Below are 27412 nucleotides of genomic sequence, written 5' to 3' on the forward strand. Positions count from 1 at the left end.
GTATTCAAACTTCAGAAGATTTAATGTAATTTTCTAGACTATTTTCTCATGGGCTGAAGTAGAAGAGAATATGATTGCAAAGAGTTCAAGAAGCTTTGATATATTTAAACAGATATACAGTAATACCTGAAAATAAAGACATCTGTCTAATTTTTTAGAATTTTCATAGTACTCTATTTCAGAAGTTGCAGGTAAGACAAACGGCATAAAATGCTTTTGCTCTTGAGCTACCAAATCAGAATTAAATTTAAAATCAGATTAAATTTAATTTTCAGGCTATCCTGTAATAGTAAAATTTTACAGATTTTCACTGCTGTAAATACCTATTTCTGTAACAACTTTATAATATGGATGTAAATATTGTCTTAGGCTCCAAAATATTTGCTTTAGGAAAATGGTAAAATACAGGCCAAATCTGACATGCCTACAACTCCATTGCTTACCTCCTTTTTAAATCTCTTTGCTCAGGGTAGAACTTTGCAGGGAAGAAGTTTGGAGCAGTAAAATACTGACTTTTTTTCTCTCAATTCATTTCCTATCAGCTTGATTTTTATTTTTTTTCCTTAAAATGCTCTCATCCTTTTCTCACCAGTGGAAACCATAATTTTCTCAGTAGCTTTTGAATATTGTTCTTCTGGCTTTCATTAATCTCATTCCAGGCTTTCTTTTTGCCAGTGTTACACTAAAGCTATTGAATAATTCCAGTAAGGAACGTAAAAGCACAGGGTTGTTAAATTGCTATCTTTTGGTGTCTAAACTGTTGTCTTGCTTTTAATAACATTTTACTTTTGATAGCACTTTGCCTTTAAAATTGTATTTAGATAAACTATAGTTTCTAAAGTGAACACTTTGCTCATTGATTATTTTTGTTGTAGTCTGTATTAAAAACAGCAGGTGGGTGGTGGTTTGGAGGTTTTTTTGGGTCAAATTGTGAATGATTCTCACGTGACTGAATGGTGTGTACTGGGTCATTGCTCCCACACACCACCTGATCTTTTGTTTGTATCTCCTGTGTTGCAGTCAGAGCACAGGGAAACCCCCACATACCTTCCTGTTAGCATCACATTCCCCCGCCCCTCTCTATCAACGAGTATCCAACAAATGACAGGGGCAAAACTGAGTTTGGGTTATTGTTCTGTTTTCTGGGCATCAGCTGTCTGCAGAGAAAAGCCCTTGCAGCCACCTTTGTAGGGGAAGGAGGAGAGGGACCAGAGAGAATTAAAAATCACATCTGTGTGTCAGGAGTTCTAGCAACCCAATGGAGCATGAGGTGGTTTAGTTCAGCCCAAAGTAGAAGGCTGTTATGGTGTGATTTTTGCCTCTTCTGATAACATGGCATAAATTTCCATAGCTGAAAACTGCAGAAGTTGGTCACACCTTGTAAATACTATTACCATGTAATTAAGCCATGAGGCGTTCCCTCCTGGGATCATAATATGTGACAAAAAACAATGATAACAATCTGGAAAGATTCTGGAGTTTTTTTTATTCAGACACAAAACATGGAAAGATCAAATTCTTTCCAGGCTGAGCTAGGTCTTATTTAATGGTATCTTATTTGGCTGCTGGATCAATGGGCCATGAATAGCTCAATCAATAATCAGTCTAGCAAGAGCTATCACATTTTTCTTCACCTTGGTACGCTCCAATGCAATTAAATAACAAGTGTGAAGGTGGGCAAACAGTAGTGTGAATGGAGTATAATTTGTTGATGTTTTGTCTTTCATAGGTTGAGATATTCCAGTACAAACACCTGCAGGATTTTGTTGAGATTGTCAATAGTTGCTTTGTCAAGGTTTTCTTCTGTGTCCATCATAGTATGCCATACTGCAGGAAAAGGGGATGGAATCAGATGCAGGACTTGAACCCCTATAAAAAGGAAAGTGAAATTTGGAGAAGAAATATTTTAGGAGTTCTGTTAAGCCAACCGATACTTCACCATTTAGCAACAGAGTCAGGTAACCACTCAGTAAGCTTGCTTTAGAGGGTGTGTCTCTGCAGCTTCCTTTTACCTTCTCTTGTTTTGATGCTTGTGACTGCATCCCATCATTAAAGTGTGTTGTGTAAAGCTGCCACCTTCCTTTCCTTTAAATATTTTTCCCTCTTTTTTTTTTTTTTTTTTTTAAGTAATCTGTGGCCCCTCTTTGGGAGTTTTGGCTTGGGGGTTTTTTTGGTTTTTTTTGGTTTTTTTTTTTTTTTTTTTTTTTTTTTGAGATTCTTTGCATTTTGTCTTTAGGAGTTGCAGAAGGACAGAGAAATCACTGCAGCTCCTCAAAAAGAAAACTGATTACCATGTTTTTGTGAAAGTGTTAAGACTGAAAGTTTTTGAAGCATTTTTTTAGTTCTCTACATAAATGGTAAAATAGGGTGTCTTATTTTTACTCTGTAAAATAGAGACAGTGTTGCCTTCAGTGTGTGTGTGTATATATATATATAAGGTATGTATGCACACACATTAAGCTACCTATATGTACTGCAACTTGTAGGCAAAAGAGGAATTAAATCAGTCTTCTGCTTCCCGATTGCTTTTGGGGAGGAGCACTTTTATTTTCTCATCCTCTTTCCTGTTTTACTTCTTTTTCTCTCTGATTTTTCAGCTGCATACCACTAAGGAATCAATTTTTTCATTAGGTTTTAAGTCAAAGTTCTAAAGTTGGATTCAGAAGCCTCAAGTTGGGGCAAATAAGCTTGAAAAACAAGAGCATATGCACTTGCTCATTTACTAAGTGATGCATTTCTTAGTGAGCATGTACAAATTATAAGAATTTCTAGCACCTCTTAACAAAAATGGAACATGATCATCTTCAACCAAGCCTCGATGTAAAGTACTGTGGAAATACTGACTTCCAACAGGGTGATTCTTCAGCAGATTCATGTTGTGTAGCTTTTGCTCTGTAATGCACAATGAAAGTGGTTATTACAATTTTTGGACAATGAAGCATGTTAGCACGTTTGAATTATTATTCCTCACACACGGAAGCTTTTTCCATCAGAGAAGAAAAAGGCAGCGGTGACTGTCTTTTGCATTTGTTTAATACTTGGAAGACCTCAGGATTGGTGCTATTACCATCATTTTACAGAAGTGAGAACAGAAACACAGAAGTGAGGCGGTTGCCAAGTGTCACAGAGTGACAATCGGTAACAGAATCTGTTTTGTTGCTTCCAAATGCCTGAGAGTCTTCCTCTGTTGTTTTATTAACTAAGTATCAAAATCTTCATATAGGTTTAAGATTTCACATTTACATTATCAAAGATTATTACTGTAAACCAGAAAATTAATCTAAAAATCTGATTCACAGAACTTAATATATTCAGAAACTACTCACTAGATTTTGAAATTCATTCAAAACCCATATCCTTCTGCTTACCAATTGCTTGAAGCCTCTGAAACCATCGGAGAGTGTTTGGAAAATAATTGGGAAAGACTGGGTTTGGCGCACCAATTAAATCCAGTAGTACAAACAGGTCCTAGACAAGAAAGAATCTTTAGTACAGAATGCTTTCCTATAACATCAGCAGCAGCAATGAAACTCTTGGTTTCCTGTACAGGTCATGAGCAGGTCTTTGCTAGCCCTGGCCAAAGATCTGCCTTTCTACCGTGGGGCCTGACAAGAATTCACTAGCAGAACCTGATTCCAATCTGATACTGATACTTTTGCTGTCTTCCCAAGGAGGGAAAGGCTGGGCTATTCCTCTGTTCCTGGAGCTGAAGCAGGCTGCATAGCTTAGCTTGCAATTTGTGCGTTATATCTCTTTAAAAGAAAAACAACGGTGGGTGGGGAGAAAGAAGAGGAAATTGCTTTTTCCCCTGAGAACAACAAAGTCTGTCAAGGGAAAGACATTTTATGAGTCACAAGAAGCAGTGACAGAAGAGAAGTGCCTCAGCAGTAAACAGGGAAAGTAGAAGGGAGCAGACATCCAGAATGTTAGTAGGAATCAGAGGAAAACAGAGGTTGCTGTAGCTTAGTACTGAGCTAGGGGATATTTGTTCATAGGCCAATGCTGTTTGTGCTCTTTCCCTATCACTTTGAGTTATCTTTTCCTGAAGAAGGTGGGTATCCTAGTTTATATTCTAATAAATTGTGTATTGTGATATTTCTGTGACTCCTCCTTGTACTTACATGCAGCTGAAAAGCTCTTGCCAATTCTCTATCATATCTCATAGTGTTTCCAGAAGCCTGCTTCTTCCTTTAACTTTAGTGGGGCCGTGGTTTCTTGGGAATTTGACCAGTTACCTACTAATTAGATATTTTTTAAAATGCCATTTACTATTGTTTCTTAAGGAGGAAAGTCCTTAAAAAGGGGAGAGCCACTTACTATGCCCTGTAGCTGGTTGGTGGTTGTTGAACCAGGTGGGTGTGGAGTCGATACCATTTTTTGAGCTAAGTGTTGAGATCCATAGAGGGAATCGGAAGGGGACCACCGAACAAAGGCTTCTTCACCATCAAAAAAAATGAGCTGAAGTGAAAGGTCTGGTCTTGACGTTGAGCTGGCCTGTTGGAGGAAGTTAAAAGTCAAAATAACTGATTCTGAGCAGAACATTAAATAAAGGGCAAATACTATAGTCATGAAAGTAACACAAATAAGGATGTATTTTCAAGGTTCCCTATGCAAACCTTCCTTTGGATGTTATTACGGTGTAATCACTCAAGGTAGTTGTTATTTATCAGTGACACATTCTCCAGTCTCATAATTTTGGTTCTGGATAAAAGTTTCATTTCTGACTTGGGAGGACATGACCTGAGTGTTGAGATCTGCAAAAGCAGGTAGCAGCAACATTATCTCAAATAACGAGGAGACGTGTCAGTAACAACACCTGATATGAGTGCTAATATTATTTGATTGCATCACAAGGATTAATATAATTGCTACAGCTGTGCATCAGTGGAGGTGAATTATGTATTTGACAAGTTGATGGTTCTTTGAGCTCCTTCTTTTCATTCAGGGGAATTTCCAATCACTGAGGCAACTTTGTGTGAAACCAAAGCAAAGAGAGTGGGTATGTCAGATATGTCTTTCCCTTTCAACAACCAAAATATAGCAACACTAAAACCTGAGAATATATGTGATAAATGTATTTAATGTCACAAAAAAGATGTTTGTATGAAATCTCTTCCAATGTAGAGGGAGTCTACTATCTGAAGCCTTGTTTGAACTATCAGAATTTCCTAATAATCCACAGCACAGCAAATCCCAGTCTGGTTCCACTAAATGAACAGTTTTGGGAACTGTAGTCTTAACAGTTGCTATAAATATTTTAAGCCCTCTATGAATTAACACTACTTCAAGTAAAAGTAAAAAACTGCATGATGTGGTTAAAAAGGTGGGGTCACTGGCAGCAGTCATGTCCTGTATGGGCTACAACTCCCAAATAGCTGCAGCTGATGCAATATAAACAGAAGCTTCTATAAAATGTCGGTCATGCAGGCAAGATGGCATTGATTGTGCTCACAGTGGTGTATTGATTTCTCTAATGGCAATGGTTTGCTGCCCTTTGTACGTGACAGAGCTCTGTGGGCAGCAGTCATTTTGCATTACATTCTGGAGAAAATTGAATCAGTGCTATTTGAGTTTTAGAAAGTAGTTACTTGTGTTATTATTACTATTACTGCTTAACACATTTTAATAATGTTTATTAATTTAAAGAGAAAAGTCTTTGCCCAACAATTTAAAGCTTACTCTGGAGAAGTAAGTTATAACTGGAGAAGCGTCAAGATAAAAATCACAACTTCAAGTCAAAGTATAAATAGATTTGGCTGAAAACATAGCAAAGTCTGTTGTGCTACCATAAGCAGAGCAAAACCATCATAACTAATGTATTAAGCAGATGGATCCCAAAATATATTTTGTTAACAGACTGTAAATGTGAAAGCCTGTGAAAAGTAATTAGTTGCCTTTTGTCAAATGCTGTCATCTTAGATGATAAAAAACAATTTTAACTGTAAAATAGTGTATTCATAGTGAAAAATGCCAGTCTTTAAAGTCAGTGTGCAGGTAGTTTCATAAATAGACACCAAGCAAATTTATTATAAATGAAGCTTCTGAATGAAAGCCTATGTATTACAGGAGTTTTTTGTTTTGTGATTAAAAATATTGGCATAGTCTTAATCTTCTCATTCTTAAATATTCACATATCAGAAGGCACCAAATCAGTTTCTGGAAACTCCTGTTGACAAGTAATCCTAATACTTGAGCTGAGTGTACTCCTGACACTTTATAGAGTGTCTCTCGTATTTGAGAGACCTTTTCCTGTAACAGCTCTGTAAACGTATGAGAATTATTTTTCTGTAAATACTGAATACTGAACCAGTAGATGGCACTCGTGGATCCGTAATCCTACCAATTTGTAATCCTACAAGCTTTAAGAGTTTGTAGGCTCAACAGATTTTTGTGCCTAGCAATTGCAGCCCTTTGAAACAGATTTTCGTAGCATAGGTAACACAGACTGACAACATTATACTCCTTTCATAAATAAACCATTCAAATTTGTAAAAAAAAAAAAAAAAAAAGAAAAAAAAGAAAAACTTGAAATCCTTGTGGGATAGGGACACCTGAGTGTGACTCTTCTGCAAACAGTGTCTCAAAGCAGAATACTATTGAGATATTTCTGCAGGATTCAGAATGCAACAAAACTTTTGAATGACCCTAGATGTTACTGGATATGAGCTCCTGCGTCAGGTTCTGTGCCTTTTAGATAGAAAGTAGCATTATATCTTTCCAAGTCTATGAAACATCTATTATTCATGTATCATTTGTTATTTTTATATGGTGTATGTTTATATAGATCACTTTTAGATATCTGCCCTTTTTATAAGAAATTTTAATGTGATAATGTACTTTAGAGTAGTAGATACTGATCTCTGCTTGTTCTTGGAGTCAATGGGAGATTTATTACAAGCACAGCAATCAGGGAACCCAGCATGCAGGCTATGGAAAAGAATGTGGAAATGCCCTGAGGCCTGTTGCTGTTGGAAAGGCAAATGAAAATAAAACAAAAAAAGTACCTTGATTAACTGAAGCTGGTTATCCAGGGCCCGTGCCAGCTCCAACATCATGGCACAAGGCACAGCTGAATCAGTTGCTCCCACAAACACTCTGCCCTGCCATTGCTGTCCGAAGAATTTTGAGTCGTAGTGGCAAGCAAGTACGAGATGGCGTTTTGCAGAGGGCTCAAGAGTGCCAATAATATTGGAAAATGTTTTATAACCATATGGTGTGTACTTCTGAAATGTATCTTCTTCAATTTCCCAACCAGCCTTTAATGTTTGAAGACGGTGCTTGATATGCTGCAATTATAAAAAACAATCAGATTAGTATTTCTTGCTTCAGAAAGATGTTGCAGACAAACTATTATTAGCTAATTAATAGTGGCTCCTAAGCTTATTTCTGTAAGTTCATGGTGTTTTAAAGGATAAACTTTATAGCAAAACATGTAATATCACTTTATAACTTTGCTACTTTGCTGAGCCTTTGACTGCCTCATTTGCTTTTCATTTCTTCCTTTTGACCTTTCTCTTTGGAGTGTGAAGGTGTTTTGAATTATTGCCAATTATTATGACACATTAAGATCTCTGAAGTTTTCAGGCCAGTGTCTTTTTCAGGTGTAACAGGAGCAGATTTAATGTTAATATCTTCAAAACTTAACTCAGATGTGCCTTTAAATTGAAAGTCAGAATTGGCTGCAGAGACCTTGTTCCTTGTTGTGGCTGTTTAGACAATTACCACACAGAGATGCCACAGCAGTATAAGGAAAAAAAAAAAAAAACTGTTTTGCTTGGTTGGTTGGTGTGAGGTGGTTGGGCTTTTAAGCTTCTGTGTGAAATCTGCCTTTCGAGTGATATAAATTGTTTACAAGGCAATGATAGGTAGATTCCTTTAATTAAAGAAAGAAGGAAACGTTACACAACAACATTTTAAAATTGAAATTCTGTAAGTATAGCTCATGTAAAGAGAAGAATTGAGACAATCTATAAGGCAAATCATTAATTTTAGCTATCTTCCTGCCTGAAGATAATACCTCTAACAACCCCAGCTATACTTCAACCAGAGTTCTGGCTAACTCATATTAGAGGGACATCTCTGTTTCTCTGTTAAGCAACTTATTTTTATGGGTCCCTAGAGGGCTTCTTCAAGGCAGATTCCTCTCTCTTTAAGTAAACATTAGGAAAAGCCTCTGAGGGGAAAATAGACTTTGAAGACTTGTTCTGCTCTTAGGGAAGTCAGTAGGAATGATAAAAAACAACAATATTGCCATAGATTTTACTGCTAGAGCAAACTTCCATTTTGTTCATGATCACACTCTGAAAGCTTTTACAACATGGTATGGTCTATCACCTATCAGTAGGCAGAGTTAAGGATTTGAGGGGACCATATAAACCTTGATGGAGTTCCCAGTAACCTTTTCCCTTAAAAGAGTCTGATGATTTTGTGTCTCAACAAAGACAAAAACTCCATTATTGTGTTTTGAAAATAGAGGACTCTTATTTTTTTCCTTTGGTGAGGGGTCTAATTTAATACATGCTGTTACCTTGTAACAGGATGATCCTATTTTGAACATAATCTGTGGTTTTCTAGCCTAGGCTCAGCTGTTTTTTTGTTTTTCTTCCTTTTCCCCCTTTTACTTGGCTGCCTTCCAGAGTACTGCTAAAGAAACCACAAAACTAAATCTACAGAGATGTGCACACACACACACAATGCATAAAAAGGCTGGATTTTTCCAATCTACCAATTGCAGGGTAGCAAATAAATTTATTGTAGCTGGGGTTGTCTTAGAGCTGTTGAGTCAGTGCCCAAAGGGTAGATGAAGGCTGGTGAGACGATGAGAATGTCTTTAGTAAACTCAGCTGTACCATTGTCTGTCTCCTGCTTGGTTAATGGGGTCCAGAGCCAGCACGGACACTGCCCTGAAGGTGCTCACACTATGAGTGCAGGACAGAGGTGCTGACAGGGCAGCACCCCGCTTGTGTGGTAACTTCTTGAGGCTCAAAGACAACGTGCTGGAGTCTTTACTGCCTTGGGGCTAGCTGCAGCCTGGGTTTGTCAGTCCAGCACCAGGACACTGCTGTGCTTGGGCCAGTGGAGCTGGTGTGGTTTGTGGAGCAAGGCTGCGCTTTGTCGTGCTGACCATTTCATCTGCCTGTCCCTTTGGGCCCCGATCCCCTTTTGTGTTGACACACCCATCTGAAGCAACACTCCAGGGCATTGTAACAGCACAGGACAGGGCCTCTCCAGAAAAAGTGGTGGGGTGTAATTTATTTAATGCCATGCATGGTCTTGGGTCTGAACCAGTGACCAAAAACCTGCTCATGTGAGGGAAAGGACAACCATTGTGTTGTACTTTGGGTACCAAACCTGGGGCAAACTTGTTAATTTAAAACATGGGGTTTTTTTAAAAAAAATTCTTATTTTTCATCATGCTCTGCAGCCCTGGGAAACAATGTCAGCTGATGTGCAAGCTGCGTCATGTAGGCACTATGGGGTCTAGACTTGAACAATTGTAGAGTTCATCCTACTGAATTAAAGGAATGTGCCTGTCACTTCTGTGGGACTGTCTCTTTGGTGGGGGTCAGCAAAGGTGTTACCAGAATATAAATATTAATAATTATAATAATATATAGTACAGATGTTCTTGGAGATTGTTCAGGAAGTGTTGTCTTACCTGTCGCACGATGTAACTTCCTTGTGATCCCGGATATCTTTCGATCAGGATAGGGCGCAAATCATTCTCCCACATTTCAGAAATATCTGTGTTGGCCACAACTTTTTGAATAGCATCAGAACCTAAAATTCTTGGTTGGTGAGAATACTGCAGAAGGTAGAGAGAAAAAGAGTGCTATAACTATTACTAGACCTTTTTAACCATAGTTTTCTTCAGAATTACAATAAAAATGGTATATTGTGCTACTTTGATTTATTCCCAAAAAAACATAATTAAAAAACCCTTTTCACTCCGAAATGATTGGCTTCTCTATCCTTCATTTCCATGCAAAATATGCTTGTATTTAAAGTATGGGAGAAAGTTTTACCTACCAGCTAGCTGTAAAACCTGAACCTATGAATGGGTTCTGTGTTCCCTAATATCTTAATTATACATGTCATGTCTGCAACCACGCCACCTTCAACTGAGGTTTCTATTGAGACAAACACCAGAAGCTTTGTTTCCAGTAGTAATAATATTTAGCTTTATGCTGTGTACTGCAAAGAAATGCCTAAGGTAACTCACTCCCAGAGGGAGCGAGCTGTGTCATTGTGGTCTCTACCCACAGTGGCAGAATGAGTGTGACTGCAAAGAATGTGGCTTATCTGGGGCTAGCTGGGACATTGGTCCGCTTGGTGACACATGGGTTAACCTCAGATCCAACAGCTGTCTCCTGTGACAGCCACTAATATGTGACCTACCTCCCTTCCTCCCAAGTGACTTCCTTTCTGTTGCCCAAGCGCGGGCCTTTGGGGCTATATCAGGTGACCCAAAATGCTTGAGACATCCTTATGGAGCTGCCAAATGCACATCTTAGATCTGCAAGAGCTCCATAGTGCTCTGGAGTGGTAGCTGAAAGCCAGGTGGGATTCCCAGGGACATCTCAAATGCCCCTTTATACACCAGATTTGAACCTATCCAATCTCTAGCAATTGTCTCCTCAGAAACTTCCTGTGCCACTACTGTTGTTACAGATTCCTCATTTATATCACAGGGTCTTCCCTCTACTCCTGTCTTTCTCCTAATGAAAAATATTGCTTTGTTTATTTCTTCTTTGATCAGAGCTGCCTTACATGACTGATCAGACTTGCTGTCCTTCCATGTACCTTGTCTACGTCGTCCTTTCTGAGATGAGCAAAAGAAGAGAAACTGGAACATGACCACATCATAGTTTATAGTGGAGGACAATGGTATTTTTTGTTTTATTCTTTTTCTTTCTTCAAACTGTTTAACAGGTGACTTGCTTTTGGGCTGCTCCTGCATCAAACTGACATTTTCATAAATATCTGTAGTCTAGCCCTATCATTGTATGTGTTAACAAGAAATTATTCACTCTCCTTTTCTTTCATGTGTGTCATTTCACATGTGTCTGAAATAACACCTAAAACCCATTACCTGGCCAGAATGTGAACTGACCTCAAAAGTCAGGTATCTTCTTAGGTGATGAATATTGTTTAAAAATGGGAGTTGCCTCATATTTTACTTTTTTCTACTTCATTTGTGTTTGTACAAGCAAGTACAAGCATGAGTATTTTCTAGACTTCACCGCAAACATTTAATTCTATCCTTCTCTTGTTTCCTAGCTGTTTATCTCCATGTGAATCTTTCCCCTAATTCCACTTAGGTTTAGCAGTGAAATTAAGCAGAGGGCTGACACAAAGACACTGAATCTAGTTGTGCCAATTTTAATGCAGTGTTTAAAGCTGAATTTTAAGACTGTAAGTACACCAAAATTTAGGATGGGCAGTTAACATTTTTAATGCTAGCAAATTTAGACATAGATTAAAGAAAAAAGAAAAATAATTTCATCTGATATAAAGATGAACTTTTGAAAGTTTGGAAATTATACCTTGGATGTTGTAAAACACTCTTTTGAAATACTAGAAGTTTAATAAGGTGGAACGTAGACCACCTTATTAAAAAGGCACAGAGAAGAGAAAATGTCAGGGAGCTGTTCGATTTAGGAGGAGCAGGCTGTAAGGGGAGAGTGAAAAGCTAAAGCTATGTACTTTGGAAGAGTGTAGGAGGACAATTTGATTAAGGAAGTTCAGAAAATCTGCAGTTGAACAAGAGAAAAGCATGCCTGGTAATTGGGGTCATCAAATCACTTGGCAAAGAAACATTATTAAAGTACAAATGCATGAAAATACTTCAGAAGAGAGGAATCAATTTCCACTTCTAGTAATGGAGATATCTACAAATTTGGGAAGTGAGAGGAGTTACAAAAGTGGTTATGAAATAAAAGAGAAGCAAAATAAGATTTGTAAGTGACTCATTCTTTACAGTGTTGGTCAATCCCTGTTTTGCCACAACAGGGAGGCAGAACAGTATATTCATGAGAGGGTTGTCACTAATCCTGTTGTACTAAGCTGTATAAAACTGCAAAACTCCGAGTTCTACAAGTAGCCCAGGCTTACCTGAGGACTTTGAATTTCTGGCTCACATGTCCCTCCAGGGAGAAAGAACAAAAGTTGTGGAAGGACAAGAATTTGATGAGGAAGAGGAAGTTGTTCTTGCTTAGTGTGTGCACAGGCGGAGGAGCTCAGGTGTGATGGCTCTGTGCCTGGATGGCACTACTGACAGCGCTGGCCAGGAGACTGACTGCTCAGAGTGGAACCAGCTAAAGAGGGAAGTGCTGGGGCTCCAGGGGGCTGCAGAAGGGAGACTGGGGCTACGTGATTGTTCATTGACCAGTGTGACTAAAGATTCAGCCCCACATGTATATACTATATATGTACAAATACATGTATTGTGCATAATTACAGATGTATTGTGTAACAGATATGTAGTCTATACATGAGCTATATATATTATATAGTGAGCTATACACATATATATGTATGTAGTGTAAGATGCAATAAATAGAACAGAATGAAACAGTATCTCATTAACAAACAAAGAAACAAGCCAACATTTCCTTGAATGGGGGCATGAATAAAATCAAGGAGAAAGGGAATTACTATGGGGAAGGGTGTGAGGGAAGCTTCATTTTACCAGCTTGTCCTGGACTCTGATCTATTGGTGATGAGAACGGTGCACTGGATTTGTGGAATTCAGTTGCTTCTTGCTGAACTTTGACTTCAGCTCTTCTACAAACACTTGGGGAAGGGCCCTAAAAGTATATTTTCTGTTTGGAAATTCCTGAAGTGTTTAGTTGAATGTGGTTTGCAGTTTTATGCTCTCCTACATTTCATGTGGTTTAATTCTTTATGAAGAAAACTATGTTAATGTTTCATAATAATACACTAAGAGCTGCTACATTGAGAAATCAGTGGTTTAAAGCTTACCACTCTTTAATTAAACCTTATCTCAAGGTTTCTTTTTTCACTAGTTCACGCAGCAGTCTAAATTAGACACAATATGGTATGAGTCTACAACATATTAGAGCATTATATCTTTTCAAAACAATTTTGTACCGGCTGTCGGCACCATGCCTACTTGTTTTTCCTAGATACATGTGCATTGCTGCTGAAAGAGCTATTTGTCTTCTCAAGCTAAGTCACTGTCCTCTGCCTCATCACAATGAAAGTTGGAGTATAGTAGAATGTTATAAGGAATACAAATTCAGATTTTGATCCATCTTGCCCTGTTTGGGTTTCCCCTTAAATACAGTATCTGCCCCTGACAAATCTTATCGCTCTTGCCGCCCGGTCCCAGGCGGTGCGAGACGACAAAGCCAAACGTGTGAAGAAGATCCGCTCTCTGCAGCCACCAAGCTCGGGCTCAGGAGAGAAGCCATGCCACCCACCCTCACCTGCGGGACCGCGCTAAGGGTGACCCCAGCCCGGATTCACTTTGGAGGCCAGGGCAGGATGGATGGGGCCGTTCCCGCGCCCAGCCGCTGACCCCTGCCCGCCGGGAAGGCGCTGCCCCCAGTACCAAAGGAGAAGCAAGAAGAGCCTGGGAAAGGCAAACGCCACCCACCTTCTCCAGGGTCCACGGCGCTCCGGCGTCCCTCCCGAGCGCCGGGGACAGGCAGGCGGCGAGGCACAGTGCCCCGAGCAGCCGGGCAGCGACCCCCGCCATCCCTTCCCTCCGCCTCGCCGAGTGCCGGGGCAGCAAAGGAGAGAGCCGCGGCTGTGCCGGCCGAGGCGGAGGCGGCACGGAGGAGGCAGGAGGAGGCACGGAGGGAAGGTCGGAAGGAGGCAGGAGGAGGGAGGCACGGAGGGAGGAGGCTGCGGCAGGAGCGGCGCTGGCTGCCGGAGCCGCAGCCCAGGCAGTGTCCGTGTGTCCCCCCGAGCCCAGCCGGGCCGGCAGCACGTCAGCAGTGCCAGGGGCTGCTGCGCCCCGGCCCCCTCCCGCCGCCTCCTCCCCCGGCCGCCGGGCAGCGAGGGCGGGCAGGCACTCGTGATTCCCACCGTGGGAAAAGCCGGAGCCTGCGGCTTTCCCCTGAAAGCTGGTTTTGTGTTCCGAGGGGCAGCTCGTGATCTCTCGGCCTTCGGGCATCGGTGGGAGCCAGGATGAGGGAGGGCTCTGCGGCGCTCTCCCGCCGGGAGCCAGTCGGGAGCAGCGCTCGGGGCCGATGGAAACTCGGAGCGGGCATTCCTGAAGTGTGTGACAGCAAGGACCTACAGAATTGAGAAGGGGTTTAATTCATTAATTTACAAGTTCTTATTATGATCTTTTTTAGGCCTAAAACAACAACCTTTTCTAAAATGAAAACCCACTCTTCAGGCGTTTTAATTTCTGTACTTACATTATCAACTAAGAACACAGCAAAATCTGTGGTGAGGTGGTATTTTGCAGTGCACCAATATAAATTAATAAACCAAAGATACAAGTTTCTGAGCTCTTGTTCTCTTGTTTAGGTGATTTGACATCACCGTTCTTGCTCTAGGGTGTTGTAGAAAACACCTGACTATTCTGTATCACAGATACTATATTTAAAGTCTCCGACTTTTACATATTTCTTAAAATTCAGGCTTAATCTCAAAACAAAATAAAAGAAAAAAAAAAAAAAGAAGAAATGAAGGAGGAAAGCAGCAGGAGTAATTTTGCTGCTTGTCAGCCTTGTACTGGAAAGCCTCATCCTAGTAACTAGAGTTTTGCAAGTAAGGGTGATGTTGGAGAAATTGAGTGATTTGTGATTTGCAGACCAGATTTGTTGACCCAGATTTCACAAGTTTCCTAGAAAAGCTGGTGGATCTGCCACCCAGCATACAGATGACATCTCTGGTGGTGATAGCTTTACTACAGATCCTTCTAGCTGATACTCAGAATGTGGCTGTGTCCAATTTTTTTCCTATATGGGAAAACAGAGAGTTAATTTAAATTGGTGCCTTTTTTTTTTTTTTTTTTTTTTTTTTTTTTGTCATGAAAGTCGACACAGTGCTTTGTTAGGAAATTGTTCCAAATTCACAGCTGAATCACTGGTCTGGTTAACAGAAAGAAATGGGCAATCTTTTGATTACCAAGAAAAATCAGCATGGTTGACAGATTTTTAGACAAAAGCCCCAGCATGTCAGAGATCAAGTCACAGGCAATTAGTCTAAATCCCACTATCCCAAGATGATGGTGATCCCAGCAGAACTACACAACAGAACAAAAATCTGTTGCCCCTCCATGAGATTTCCTGTGGTTGACTATACAATCCAGATGCTGGACAGAATTTCTGGGTGATGTGCCAGGGTTCTCATACAATCATACAATTTAGCAGAAAAGAAAATAAATACTATAGCTACAGGAGAAATCTGACAAGAATATGAGTCAGGACTAGCTAACACTGCTTTTCCCTAAGGGATTGTGGTTGCTCTGAGGGTTACAATTATTTGATAGATTACAAATTTGGCAAGTGTAAAGTCAGATTAAGGCAGTGTTAATATCACCTACATGAGAAACACACATAAAAATGTAAGTGCTGGACCAGATGTGTAGAGAGATCAACCGGGATTTTTTAAGGGCATTACTTTCAAAATTTGGAGTGGAGATGTCTCCTCTCATAACTACCCCATAAAGTTCTATGTCTACAAAGACTGAGGGAACAGCAAAAAAGAGTCCATGTAATAGAAATCAGAATGCTTCACAGCTGAAAACAGAATTACATAACTATTTAAATATGCAAACTTAAAAAAAAAAACAAACAAAACAGAAGTGATGGACATTTTGTTTTTCCAGAGATTTATAAAGGTAAAAATGTGTTGTTTAGTCCTGCTCTGTACCACCTAATAGAAAATGTGTCAACAAATTTCTCAGTGGTCAGCTGTTCTATTACATACATTTTCAACAGTTGGCTTATTACTCTGAAAAATCAAATAGATGTAATCAGATATCATCTAGGGGGGGAAAGGGTAGTTTAATTGAAGAAAAGCATAGGCAATCTGTGACAGTATGCTCTGTACATCGTCCCCTCCTGTGCCCAGGAAGTGACAGTTGGTGTGACAGTGCCATCTACTGAAGTCCCGACGGACAGCCGATGCAGGCACCTCTGTCAAAGCCTTTTCCTTCTGCTGACCCTCCAACATGTCAGCATTTCAGCCAAGCCGCCCCTGGGAAGCTGAGACCTCGGGCTCCGTCATTGCCTTGGCTATCAGCTCTGGGGAAATTTTTTTTTTGGCGCTGCGGGTTTGATGCGGGTTTGATGTGGGTTTCGTGAGGGTTTAATGCGGGTTTAATGTGGGTTCCAAGCAGGTTTAATACGGGTTTCATGCGGGTTTGATGCAGGTTTCATGCGGGTTTAATGTGGGTTCCATGCGGGTTTGATGCAGCTTTAATGCAGGTTTCATGCATGCCAGTTTTCTCCCGAGGGGGAGCTCCTGCACCTTCCCCAATGACAAATACAGTTTTAATGCTTGGCTCTCCCGACTGGCAGGGAGAGCAGAGGAAGTGTGGTTTGCTGTGGTTTGAATCCACATAGTAAAAGGTCATTTCCAATCCAAAAGGCTGGATGGGGCTCCAAGCAGCCCAGTCTAGTGGAAGGTGTCTCTGCCCACAGCAGTGGGGTGGGAACCAGATGGTCTTTAAGGTCCCCTGCAATCCAAGTCACTCCATGATTCTGTCATTTTGAGCCTCAGCTACGGCGGATTTGCCAACAGCAGTAAGGCAGCAGAAACTCTCTGAGATTTCCAGTGCCCAACAGCCTGGGCCGCTGCAGACTCAGCAATCCGCAGGCAGCTCTTCCAGCCCGGAGGGAAGGGGTGGTGGGGCTGATGGCACAGAGCAGCACAGGGGCCTGCAGGTGCCTGGCGCTCATGTGCACCTTGTGGGCTTGAGCAGCTGCTGCTCATCCCGCTTAACTCATCCACTGCTCCTCCTCCTGGGGCTTGCAACAGCCTTTATCAGGCTGTGGAAGCAGCCTGCTTGGTGATTCAGGTTAAGGAGATCCTGTTTCCATGGGCTGATGCCTTCTCAGACAAAGCTTTAATAAGTGGAAAGTGTGTAATGTGTTAGGTTTACCCTAAACACTTATTTAGGAAAATAACTTTATTTTGGAGCTGATACAGTAGAATTATACATATGATATGAATGAAGCTACCCATCCAGCAGATGAAAGGATCTATGAGGTCATTCCTTAAACTGGGGAGGGGGGGGGTAAGTGGATTCCAAAACTCAATTACCTAGGATTTTAAATACAAATATTCATTGTGTTTAATTAAAAAAAAAAGTCAAAAAATGTATGTTTATACCAAGGTAAATTTTGATTTTATGTTTATAAGTCTATACTAAACTTTTCACTGGTTTGTTGGGAGGTAAATTTTGGGACAAAGTTCAGCTAAGGGCTCAAACCAAGACGATGAGGTAATTCATAGACATACCCACATTTCAGGATTTTATCCAAACCAAACCTGAACTCCTAACTTTTTTTTTCAGTTCCCTTATGGGAGAAGTTGAGTTGAGAGAGTGAGAAAGAAAAGAGACAATGAACAGAAAAAAGAAAAAAAAAAAAGGAAAAGCATTTCTATATTTTGTCTATAGAGATATTACTTCCTCTTTTTGCAGACATTTGCTGCAGATCCTAAATGAGGGCAACATCAGGGTCGAAAGCAGTGAAAAATAATCATGGCAGCATGTACTTATGGAATTTCTAAGGCAAATGCACCAGTAAACTCTTCCAAGACATTGCCTTGAGTATGAAAATGTTTAAAACATTAGATTGGTGAATAGAAATGAATACATGATGCATCCATTTTCAGATATGAAATACCAAATGCTAGAGGTATTATTTTCAAACTGGAAAAACTTGAATCATTTTTAGAGTTATAAAACAGTTCCAAATGCAGTTTGTTTATATAGCCCTTGTGGTCTGTACAGAAAACCAGGTTTTTGTTTATAAAAGCAAATAAATACAATGAAAGTTACCCATTTCCTAGTATCTTGTAGATGTAAGAGAGAGTGATTTGTAAAGCACAGCTGGCTTCAGCAGGGAAAGCTGAGCTGTGAAAGCAAGCTAACCATCTGAGGGAATGATGTGGGCTCAGAAAAAAAGTTAAGAACACTGATGAAATCCACAGGAAATCACTAATTATGGTAGTCATAAAAATAACAACCCGGAATGCTTGCCCTGTCAATTGCTGCAGCCAGGGCTAATGCTGTCATGATGCTGCAGTCACAGAGTCAGCTGTGCATGTGCACAGATGGGTGTGCTGCTCCACACTGATACTGCATGCAGAGCTGCTTTCAGATGTGTTTTACACATCTTTACAACAGAGTTCTTTACAAACAGAACAGGGTTTGGATGCTTCAGCAATATTTGTTCAACAGAAACTAACACCAAAGAAGTGCTTACAGCAGTTTTGTTTATTTTGATAATTTTATTGATGCTGTCCTGTGTTCTATAATAAATTGATTTTAACTAATCCATCTTCTGATTTATGAAAAAGCAGCTATTACAGCTTAGGGCAGCAAATTAAATGGCACCAACCCTACTGGATGGTATAAAGCTGAGCTTCTTTACAAAGAAATATAATCATTGCCCAGTGGCTGTGGTAATACCTAATATCCATCTGGTGTTGTCCATAAACAGCTATTTTTAGGGCTGCTACTCCAAATGTGAGAAGCTTGCTGCACTTTAAATACAGCAGAGTGTGACTCCTGGCTGTGCTAAGCATCAGAAATCATGTTTATGGAGGCAAGCTCTGTGTTTACAGTGGTGGCGTGTGGGAGTCCCACTTTAGAGGAAAAAGGAAACGAAGATTGCTCAGCTATCTGGTGCAGAGCTTTGGCAAGAACATCCTCTATTCATGGAATAGCCTTCATTAAAAAGTCCCAGGGTGGTTTTTGGCATTCAAAACCAGTTAAAAGCAGAATCAACCATTAACTGCTACGTTTTTAGTTTAAAGTACTTCCAGATTTTGACAAGAAGCTGCAGGCATATTATTTATCAAATAAAATGGCGCCAGTCAGCGCAGAGAGCTGGTTACACTCTCTGTCAGCTGTAAAGGTCTGATGCAAAATAGGGTGCAGAAGCGGAAAGGCTCCCCTCAGCTTCAGTGGGTTTTGGGCCAGGCCTCAGGAGCACAAGGTGAAGGAAATGAGAAACGTACGTTACAAACAGAGCTAAAAATGACAAGGCACTAATCTGCTGCTCCATCTGTGTCTCGCTGAGCTGAGGATTAGAAGCCTTTGAATTTGACAGTTTGCCTTTTCAAGGCATTTTCGGTCTGGTATATAACTTAAACTTCAGCAACTCTCTATGGCAGTAGATATTATTTTAAGACTTGTACACAGAAATTGAATCCAAACTCAAGAAGGAAGATTACAGGTTGTCTCTCAACAGGGAGCTGTTGGGCTGAAGGGAGGTTACAGAAGCACTTTTGCCTTGCACCAGTTTTATTTGGTACTGCAGCTCACTGTTTTCCCAAATATCTTGCCTGCCGAAATTTGCAACTGATGCCAAGAGTGGCATCATTAACGCAGGGCAGAAAATGGGATTTGGTGAATCAGAGTATTAAAAGGGGGGGGTTGAAAATCAGCAGCAGGAGACGGTCAGTGAGAAGGGCCCGGAGAACTTCTGAGTTCTTGCACGCACATCCGTGGGGGCTAGCGGGAGACGCTGAAAGCCACTTCCAGCTCCCAGGTCAGCGCGGCCACGGAAAAGACCAGCGCGATGCTGTGACACACTAGGTCAAGTATTTCCTGCGCAGCGATGGAGGGCCTGCCCGGCCCAGGGGACACCCCCGCGGGGCTGCGCCACCCCGTCCCGCCGAGGTGAACCGGGAGCGGCGCGGACGGACACGCGGGCTGCGGCTGTCCCGCCGGGCGGAGCGGGGAAGGAGCCGCGGCACTGCGAGGTACGGCGGGCAGGGCGGGGGCTGCCGGACCCGCGCCCGGCGCTGGCACCGCAGCTGGCGGGAGCGAGCTGGCACAGGCTTTGGCAGGGCTGGAGAGCCGAGGCCGGGGCGGCGGCGGGGCGGCAGCTGCAGCTCGGAGGGCAGGGCCCCGCAGCCGGGGCCGTCCCGTCCCGTCCCGTCCCGCCGTAGCGGCTCGGGGCAGCGCCCGCCACGGCCAAGGAAAACTAACGGAAACTCTTTCAGGGAGCTCTGCGCGTGCGCCGCCGCGCGCGCTGAGCCCCCCCACCCGCGCGGGGCACGTCGGGGCTCGTGGTTCGCGCAGGCCGGGCCGCCCGCGGCAGAACGCTGTGGCGGGACTACAGCTCCCGGCAGCCCCCGCGGCGGAGCCCCGTCCCGTCCCGGGCGGCTCTGGTGTGTGTGTGGGGAGCCGCGGGGCTGGAGATGCGCGAGTGGCCGCTCCGGCCCGGGGCAGCGGGGCCGCAGGTGAGCGCGGCGGGACCGGGGATGTGGCCGCCGCTGCTGTGGGCAGGAACTGCCGTGGGGTCGCGGTGTGTGTATGTGGGTGTGTGCACGGGGGTCGGGGCCGCCGCCGCCACCGCGCCGGGGAAGGGCGGGGGCGGACTCCAAAAGTTCCTGCCGCGGCGGCGGGAGCGGCCGCCGAGCCCGGCACGGGCCGTGCCCCGGGGGAGCGCCCGCCGACCCCGCGGGGGGAAAGCGCCGCGGCGGCAGCTCCGCCCTGGGTGCCCCGGGGTGGGGGTGACGGGCCGAGGCCACATCATCTCCGGAGATGGTGCCGGCGGGGGCGGGTCGCGCAGCGGGGATTTAAACCGGGGAGGGATGGGCGGCTGCCAGCGCCAGCCCGGACGGGGCTGCGTGACCCGCGGCAGGCAGGACGCGTCCCGCCGGTCCCGCCCGGCATCCGTGGCGGGGAGCTGCCGTCCCTCCCGGTAGGAACGGCCCCTGCTGGGTAAGAACTGCGAGTGGAGCCGCCTGGAGCGGGGCTCGGCGTCCGCGTCTCGCCTCGCAGCGGGGCGGGAGGGCGGGTTAAGGACCAGGTGTTGGAGAAGCTGCCCGGGTTTGGGGGCAGCGGGATCGGGAGGGACAGCGCTTGCGGGCGAGCGCAGGCTGCGAGCTGGGCTGCAGGGGAAGGAGGCAGAGGGACTCCTTCATTGCCCCTGTTCCTCTCTGCGTTGTGAGGTATAGGGTTGGCGTAAATAAAAACGCAGAGTTGTAGACTGCATGTCAGTTTCAGCATACACCTATTTGATGTTCGGAAGAACTCTATCCTCACTACAAAGTGAACAGTTTCTATGGTTTTCCTTTCATAGAAAGATCCATTCTTTCCTACCAAGTAACAAAAATAAACTTTTTCAAAGGCTTGTATGCAAACACACGTGGTATCAAAAGACTTTGTCAATGCAAATGCATCGTGCCTTTGAGAAACATAATTAGCGTTCTAATTAGGCAGTTGTAGGTGAGCTTTCACAGGGTGTTTTCACTGTCTAAATTAAACTTGCCTAGCAGACTAATTAATTCTTTCACATCATAAGGCTTTTCTGTTCTCTCTTATGTTGGTTAGGCATTGTTTTTTTGTAATTCAAATCCACCCCTAAGGCTTCGTATTTGCTGTCTCTGGTATCTGTGAGAGGCGAGGGAGAGGAAAGCAGTATGTAGAAAACAAGAACAAGTCATCTTCAAGTAAACTTAAAGGCACTGTGGAGCTGCTCTCTTGAGAAAGGTCTTTAAATGTTACTGTTGCTGTCCTTGCTCTTCCTATTTATTGCTTTCATCTGTGTCATGTTTAAGGCCAAAGTTTCTTTACAGATGTCATTGCTACAGGTCCAACAAGTCTTCTGTATTTGAAGGCAAGAGTTTCTAGATAACTGTGCTGAAGATCCAGATGTATCAATTTGTTCTCTTTACAGAGCCTCTGTTAGGAATTTTTGTCACAGTACCATGAGCTTATTTTTCTTCCAAATTGTGTATCTACCTTTCAGAATGCAATGACTGTGGGGTTTTGACCTGTTTGACTGGTAAATACCAGGAGTGCATAGTGTATTAATTGGACTGTATTAGCAATTCTCAGCCTTATTTCTGGGAAGGGACAGCTTCTACTGTGTGCAATAAGATGTGGCATTTCTCTTCTGAAATTTCATTGCAGGAGTAATGCACTTGCTGAGTTTGGTTTGTTTTTGTTTTTTTGGTTTTTTTTTTTTTTTTTTTTTTTTACATAAGGGAAGGAAAAAATATGTGAGCTTACTTACGGACACACAGTATCCTGTATGGATCAATGCTCCATAAAAACTGTTAGCAGTTTGTAGTATCTATGTATTTGGACCACTTTTGCACTCATGGAAAACTTCTCCTGTGGCAGAAGTTGCATGAGGAATCTTGAAATTATTATTTTCAAACATTTCAGCTGCTCATTGAATGTTTGAAATACTGAATCAGGTAACATAGCATCTTGTAACAAGTATCTCAAGCCCATGCTCATGAAATTATTTATTTTTGAAGGTTGCAGCAGACTTGCTTTTTAATCAGATGTGTGAGTATTATTAAATGATTTAATTTTTTTCCCAAAGGAACCAACCAATGCTCAATTGTACCTCTCCTATAGTTTGTGCAAGTAATTCTTCAGTTTTCTTGAATAACAGTATTAAAATGATACCCTGGGTACATGCTGCCACGTAGAGTTTGAGTTTTTATCTTGGGTTTTTTTTTTTGACATTTCTTTTTTTGACATTTCTGTGCATTTAATGAATTTCCTTCCCTGCCCACCAGCTTCTCAATATAGATGTACAGAACAGAGCTGTGTTCTACTGCTCCCTCCCCCTAGCTTTTTTGTTGTTTTCCTCTTAAGTGCTAAGGGTTTTGCTCTGCTAAGCTGTCGTTAATTAGAAGTTGTAGTAACATATTGGTCAGTGCTAGATCTGATTTTTCGTGTGTATCATACAGTGGGAAAGCAGTTAAGTTTAATTTACAAGTACTAAATGCTTCTAATGTAATACATTTAAGTAAAAGGAGTTGAGTGTGTGACTTCATGCATTTCATGTGAAATAACAACTTTATCTTTTCCCCTACAGGTAGAGTACAATGTTTCAAAACGCTGGAGATTATCTGGGTGATGCTAGAGATTACATTTAATATGATTGTGTCTTCAGACATTCTGCTCCTCCATTTCATGAGCTAAAATATTTTATAAAAATGAAATCAGATATCTTCATTGATCTTCAAGTTCACTGTGTCCTGTGAATTCAGAGAAGACTTTCTGAAGGAGGAATAGAGTAATCACATGCGTGGACTTCTGTTGTTGCTCAAGGATACACTTTTTTTTTTCATTGTGAAAGGCTGTCTGCGTGGAGATGAGTCTTCATTTGAGATATGATCTGTGTAACTAGGTGAACAAGGATACTTTTAATGAATTATCAACTTCTGTTTCAATCTGTTTCACCAGATTTTTTTTTTTTTTTAATAAAAAATGAAGAGTATAAAACAGCAGAGCTGATGTGTTTCTGTGAGGCCTTTATGTAAGCCTCTGTGTCTGGATGTGGTGCTAAAGGACAGACAATCTGCTTTTGATCAGCTGATTGTAACTGCAGAAAGAGAACCTTTAATTTAAAGTAACTTGCAGCTGTAATTATTTTACTCTTTGGCTTGCACCGAATGAAAGGGAAATTTAAGTTTTACTCGTCAGGAGCATTTTACTGAACTAAGAAAGGGAAACTTACATGATCCTTGTTTTCATTTCAAACCAAGAACTGATAACCTATTTCACTTAGAATTTGACTACTAGGGAGATCTCGGCAGAGTAAAGCAAGTCAGATGTCAGCAAACGACTCTTCTCCCCCATCCTTACAGAAGTTTTCCCCACCTGCGTGTCATGCTGCTGCACCACAGACCCCAACTTTGTCTTCAAGTCCCCAGTCGGGGCTCTCCAGCCGACTCTCCAATGGCAGTTACAGTACCCAGAGCCTCACCAACTCCCGAAGCTCTATGCATGGGATCTCCTTCCTTCTGCAGATTGGTCTCACTCGAGAGACTGTCACCATTGAAGCTCAGGACCTGTCCCTCTCTGCTGTTAAAGACCTCGTGTGCTCAATAGTTTACCAGAAGGTATGGTATAATGCTACCGTGTTCTGCAACAGTTGTTTGTTTGCTAACAGGCTGTTTAGTAATAGCAACTGAGATATGCCAAGAGTTTGGTATGGTGACAAAGATCTATGTTAGGTATTTGCAATTACACAGAAAGAAATTTTGGTAACTCTCAAGGGAGAAGCCTTTAATTCAAAAGGAGTAAATTCTCCTCTTTCTTACTTGTGAAATCTAGTAAAAGATGTAGTTCTAAATTTCCTGCAACAATGTCTTTTCACAATATGGGCAGTTTTTGCCTTTCAACAATTGCCACTGATACCTTAGGTTTTTACTAGCTTATGCTTACTACTCTTGAGGGATATTCTTGGATCTGTATAGCCAGCCGCAGTGACAGGACCAATTGTGGCTACAGAAATGCATTGCAGGGCCACAGACTTGATACTAGCTGTTCCTTTTGTTTCTAGTTAATAAGTAAAGATCCCACCAAACAGCTAATAATGTCCTAGTATTGTTTTTCTGTATACTGAATACATGTGTTACTCCTATATATGTCAGTATAGTTTCTGCTAGGAGAGGGTTGACTGAGAAACAAAAGAACCGTAGCACACTTTTCTCTTGTGTCTTGGCTACCCTGTTGCAAATGCTGTCTATCTAGGAAGGAAGTAACGCTGATTGTGCTGGTTTTGCATCCAGGTTTTATCTTCAGGTTAGGAAGGTTAGATCCCAGGAAGCAGCCTGAAAGAAGTTAACAGTATTTCATAAAGTAAGAAGTTACTATTTTCCATCAAGGTCAGGGAATTATCTCCATGTCTTTCATTGTTGTGATAATTGTGATATTTATCATTGGTTAGTTTTATTATATAATTCTTTTTCACCTAATAGCCTGAAAAAACGTAAGTGCATTATATGTTACTTGCATATGCTTGTGTATCTTTTTTCCTATCTCATAACTTACTGCATATTTTTCATATAATATATTTCATATCTTTTCTATTTTTACAAACTAGTTGTCAAACAAACCGCTTTCATAATAACGTCCATAATATAATTCAGCATGTTAGTTCCTTTCTGAAGAGACGAGTTATTTGGGTCTTTTTTTTTTCATGTACCATGCATGTTAGGTATACCTTTATGCAGCCATTTTAGGGCCTGCTTTTTCTTTCTATATCAGCTCCTTCTCTTTACATCTGCATATTTCCTGTCTTCTGTCATAAAGAAAGATGAAAACAAGTGCATTCACTCTTATTTTTCTTTTTCCTTTCTGCTTTTCGGCAGGCTCATCTAAAAGTTTAACACGAAGTCTTCTTACAGCTCAAAGTTCTTACACGCTAAGCCTAATCTGCTGTGAAACTGATGAGGATTTCATGGTCAGTTTTCCTTTTTGTCTGGCTTTGCTGCAGTTTCTGCTCTCCTGCAGCTGACACTACCAGAAAGTGACTGCTCAGTGAAAACATGTTGCAGGCAGCAAACTGATCAGGAAACAACCTCATGTGTGGTGGATTCATCTTTCATAAGTAGTTTTGCAGCTAGTGCATGAGTGGCAGTATTCTCCCTGTACTCTATTTGACAGCAGTATGTCCTGCCTTGACTGTTTTTCTCTTAGTTCTGGTGACTGTTGCAAGACTGTTGAGTGTTCTAGGATTAGTGGATGCCTAATGTGAAAATTGCTAACTGCGTTCTTGTCGGTAATCATGCAAATGGTTGCTCTTTTTTCCAGTTGAAAGTTTTGAAGCTGCTGGGTATGCTGTTGAGATTCAAGAGTGTTAAAGCTTCCCTTTCCTCTGGTATTCCACAGCCTGCTTAAACTGTCTTGTCTTGACTGCAGGATACTGTGTGGTTGTTGTGATAGTTCTCTACTTAACAGTATCTACTTACTGTTGCATTTCTTTAATGAATTAGGAGAAATACCTTTTTTTTACTTGGAATAATAATTGATAGCTTTTCTTCTTATTTGAGTGTTATCTTTACTAGAGTTAAACAGATGTTTACTTACTTAACAGTCACAATTCAGGTTTGTATTCCTCTATGTAATCTGGAACAAAATAAAACTCTGAGGATTCCTTCTTTGCCTACTTGGGAGCTTGAACCACCTGCCTTACTGTATTTGAGGCTACAATTACGGTATCAAAAACAGTGGTTAGGGCTCTGCTTTTCTGTGTTTCCTGCTTCAGACACTGGTGTTCAGTGTAGCTTGTCAGGTTTTGCAGAAGGGTAATTAGAAGCAGCATCAGCAGAACTGAAACTAAAGAGGCATGTGTCTGCAAAGGGAGTGAGATGAGTAATGCAAATATTTGGTGTGTCTCTTAGCTCTCATACAGATGTTCTAAACATCAGGAGATGTTTTTTCTTTTTAAGTGTTTTTCTTCAATTTTTTTCAAGTATAAAGTTAAGTTTGGGGGTTACTGTGTTAGGGTTGTTGTGTACTAGAATGGTTAATAGAAGTCCTCAGAAAATCCAAACTTTTGACTTTATAGGGATGCTTAAAAAGAATTCTTGCTGATGGTCTCCAGTAGATTCATGGTCTTCTCTGTTCATTCCTTATCTAGGTTGCTGTGTATTAAAGTATCAGACATACAGTTCTCAGAGGCAGTCTGAAGAGGAACATAAGCTGGGCACATATGGCTGCTGGAACAGAGGGACAGTGTTTAGAAGCAGAAAAACTTGTAGCGGGTAGACAGTATGTGTCCTTGCACAATAGTCAGATATTACAGAGGCAAGTTTTTAATCCTGTTCTGTGTTGGAATACTGTCTCTTCATTCCTCAAATGATGTAGAACAAAGGGATGACTGACTTAAAACTAGAAACTTGCGTGTGGTGATGTTCCACTGCCTGCAAACTGAGGGTTATGTTGGACAGCATGCTCTAAATGCTGTATTCCAGTTTGCCTAATTTTATTCTGATTAGAGCTATAAATGAGAAACATTTGATTACTGGAGCTAAAAGTTTAACTTGAGCTGTTACTTGTGTAGTATCAGTACTTGCAAGATTTGTTGTAACTTTTTCAGTAAATTTATGAATCTTTACTTTCCTGATTCTGCAACTTCTCTGTCTTTTTTGGTCCACAGACCTGTCCTTCATCATTTTCACTTTCAGTCATACTCAGCATTCTCCTTCTCTGTATATATTTCCTCTGATGGCTTTATGTTTTGCTCTGAAACAGACCAACTGCTCCCCTACCTTAGAATGTTTCCCTGAAATTCTCATGATCCTTTAACTGTTGCATTCTGAGTACTGGTACTTTACCCATGCAATCTGTTTCTTACTCTTCCCGCGTAGTTTTTCTAGAGCAGTTTTTTTGACTGAACCCACCCAAAGTCACCATTTAACAAAATCAAAGGGGTATTTCTTATGTCTTGCTGATTAGATTCCGCTTCATTGTTTTCATTGCATTACAAGG

The 27412-nt window shown here is 41.7% G+C and overlaps 2 protein-coding genes and 1 long non-coding RNA gene across 5 annotated transcripts in view; 2 read left to right on the forward strand and 1 right to left on the reverse strand.

The window, feature by feature from the left end:
- Positions 1-1466: 1466 nt before the first annotated feature.
- Positions 1467-14434, reverse strand: QPCT (glutaminyl-peptide cyclotransferase). The gene is made up of 7 exons (XM_041477064.1): positions 13622-14434; positions 9659-9805; positions 7005-7286; positions 4318-4494; positions 3369-3468; positions 2776-2892; positions 1467-1869 (listed from the first exon to the last, which is right to left on the reverse strand). Exons 1-7 carry the CDS (start codon positions 14141-14143, stop codon positions 1724-1726), a joined length of 1491 nt encoding a protein of 496 aa, XP_041332998.1. The 5' UTR covers positions 14144-14434; the 3' UTR covers positions 1467-1723.
- LOC121358669 lies at positions 3621-13628 on the forward strand. The gene is made up of 3 exons (XR_005955930.1): positions 3621-4051; positions 10760-10887; positions 13355-13628. It is a non-coding gene; the product is annotated as an uncharacterized LOC121358669 (long non-coding RNA).
- A 5353-nt stretch (positions 14435-19787) lies between the features above and the next one.
- The window catches only part of PRKD3 (protein kinase D3), a 44147-nt gene continuing 36522 nt past the window's right edge, over positions 19788-27412 (forward strand). Inside the window, exons 1-2 of one of the 3 annotated variants that reach the window (XM_041477241.1) lie at positions 19788-19923; positions 23007-24036. In XM_041477241.1, the coding sequence (XP_041333175.1) occupies positions 23746-24036 (291 nt within the window). In that variant the 5' untranslated portion in view covers positions 19788-19923; positions 23007-23745. Of the gene's footprint in view, positions 19924-20304; positions 20407-20770; positions 20891-23006; positions 24037-27412 lie in introns of those variants that run through there. The other 2 variants (XM_041477240.1, XM_041477239.1) reach the window with 2 other exon arrangements.

Source organism: Pyrgilauda ruficollis, unplaced genomic scaffold (genome assembly GCF_017590135.1).
Source record: "Pyrgilauda ruficollis isolate IOZ18807 unplaced genomic scaffold, ASM1759013v1 scaffold4, whole genome shotgun sequence".
Classification (NCBI taxonomy): domain Eukaryota; kingdom Metazoa; phylum Chordata; class Aves; order Passeriformes; family Passeridae; genus Pyrgilauda; species Pyrgilauda ruficollis.

Bases quoted from the DNA above. Each gene is read 5' to 3' on its own strand.
- QPCT (XM_041477064.1), bottom strand. From the start codon at position 14,143: ATGCCCGAAGGCCGAGAGATCACGAGCTGCCCCTCGGAACACAAAACC. The intron at 9,806-13,621 runs GTGGGTGGCGTT...TACCTTCTGCAG, and splicing joins CGCCGTGGACCCTGGAGAAG to TATTCTCACCAACCAAGAAT. The intron at 7,287-9,658 runs GTAAGACAACAC...TTATAATTGCAG, and splicing joins GAAGTTACATCGTGCGACAG to CATATCAAGCACCGTCTTCA.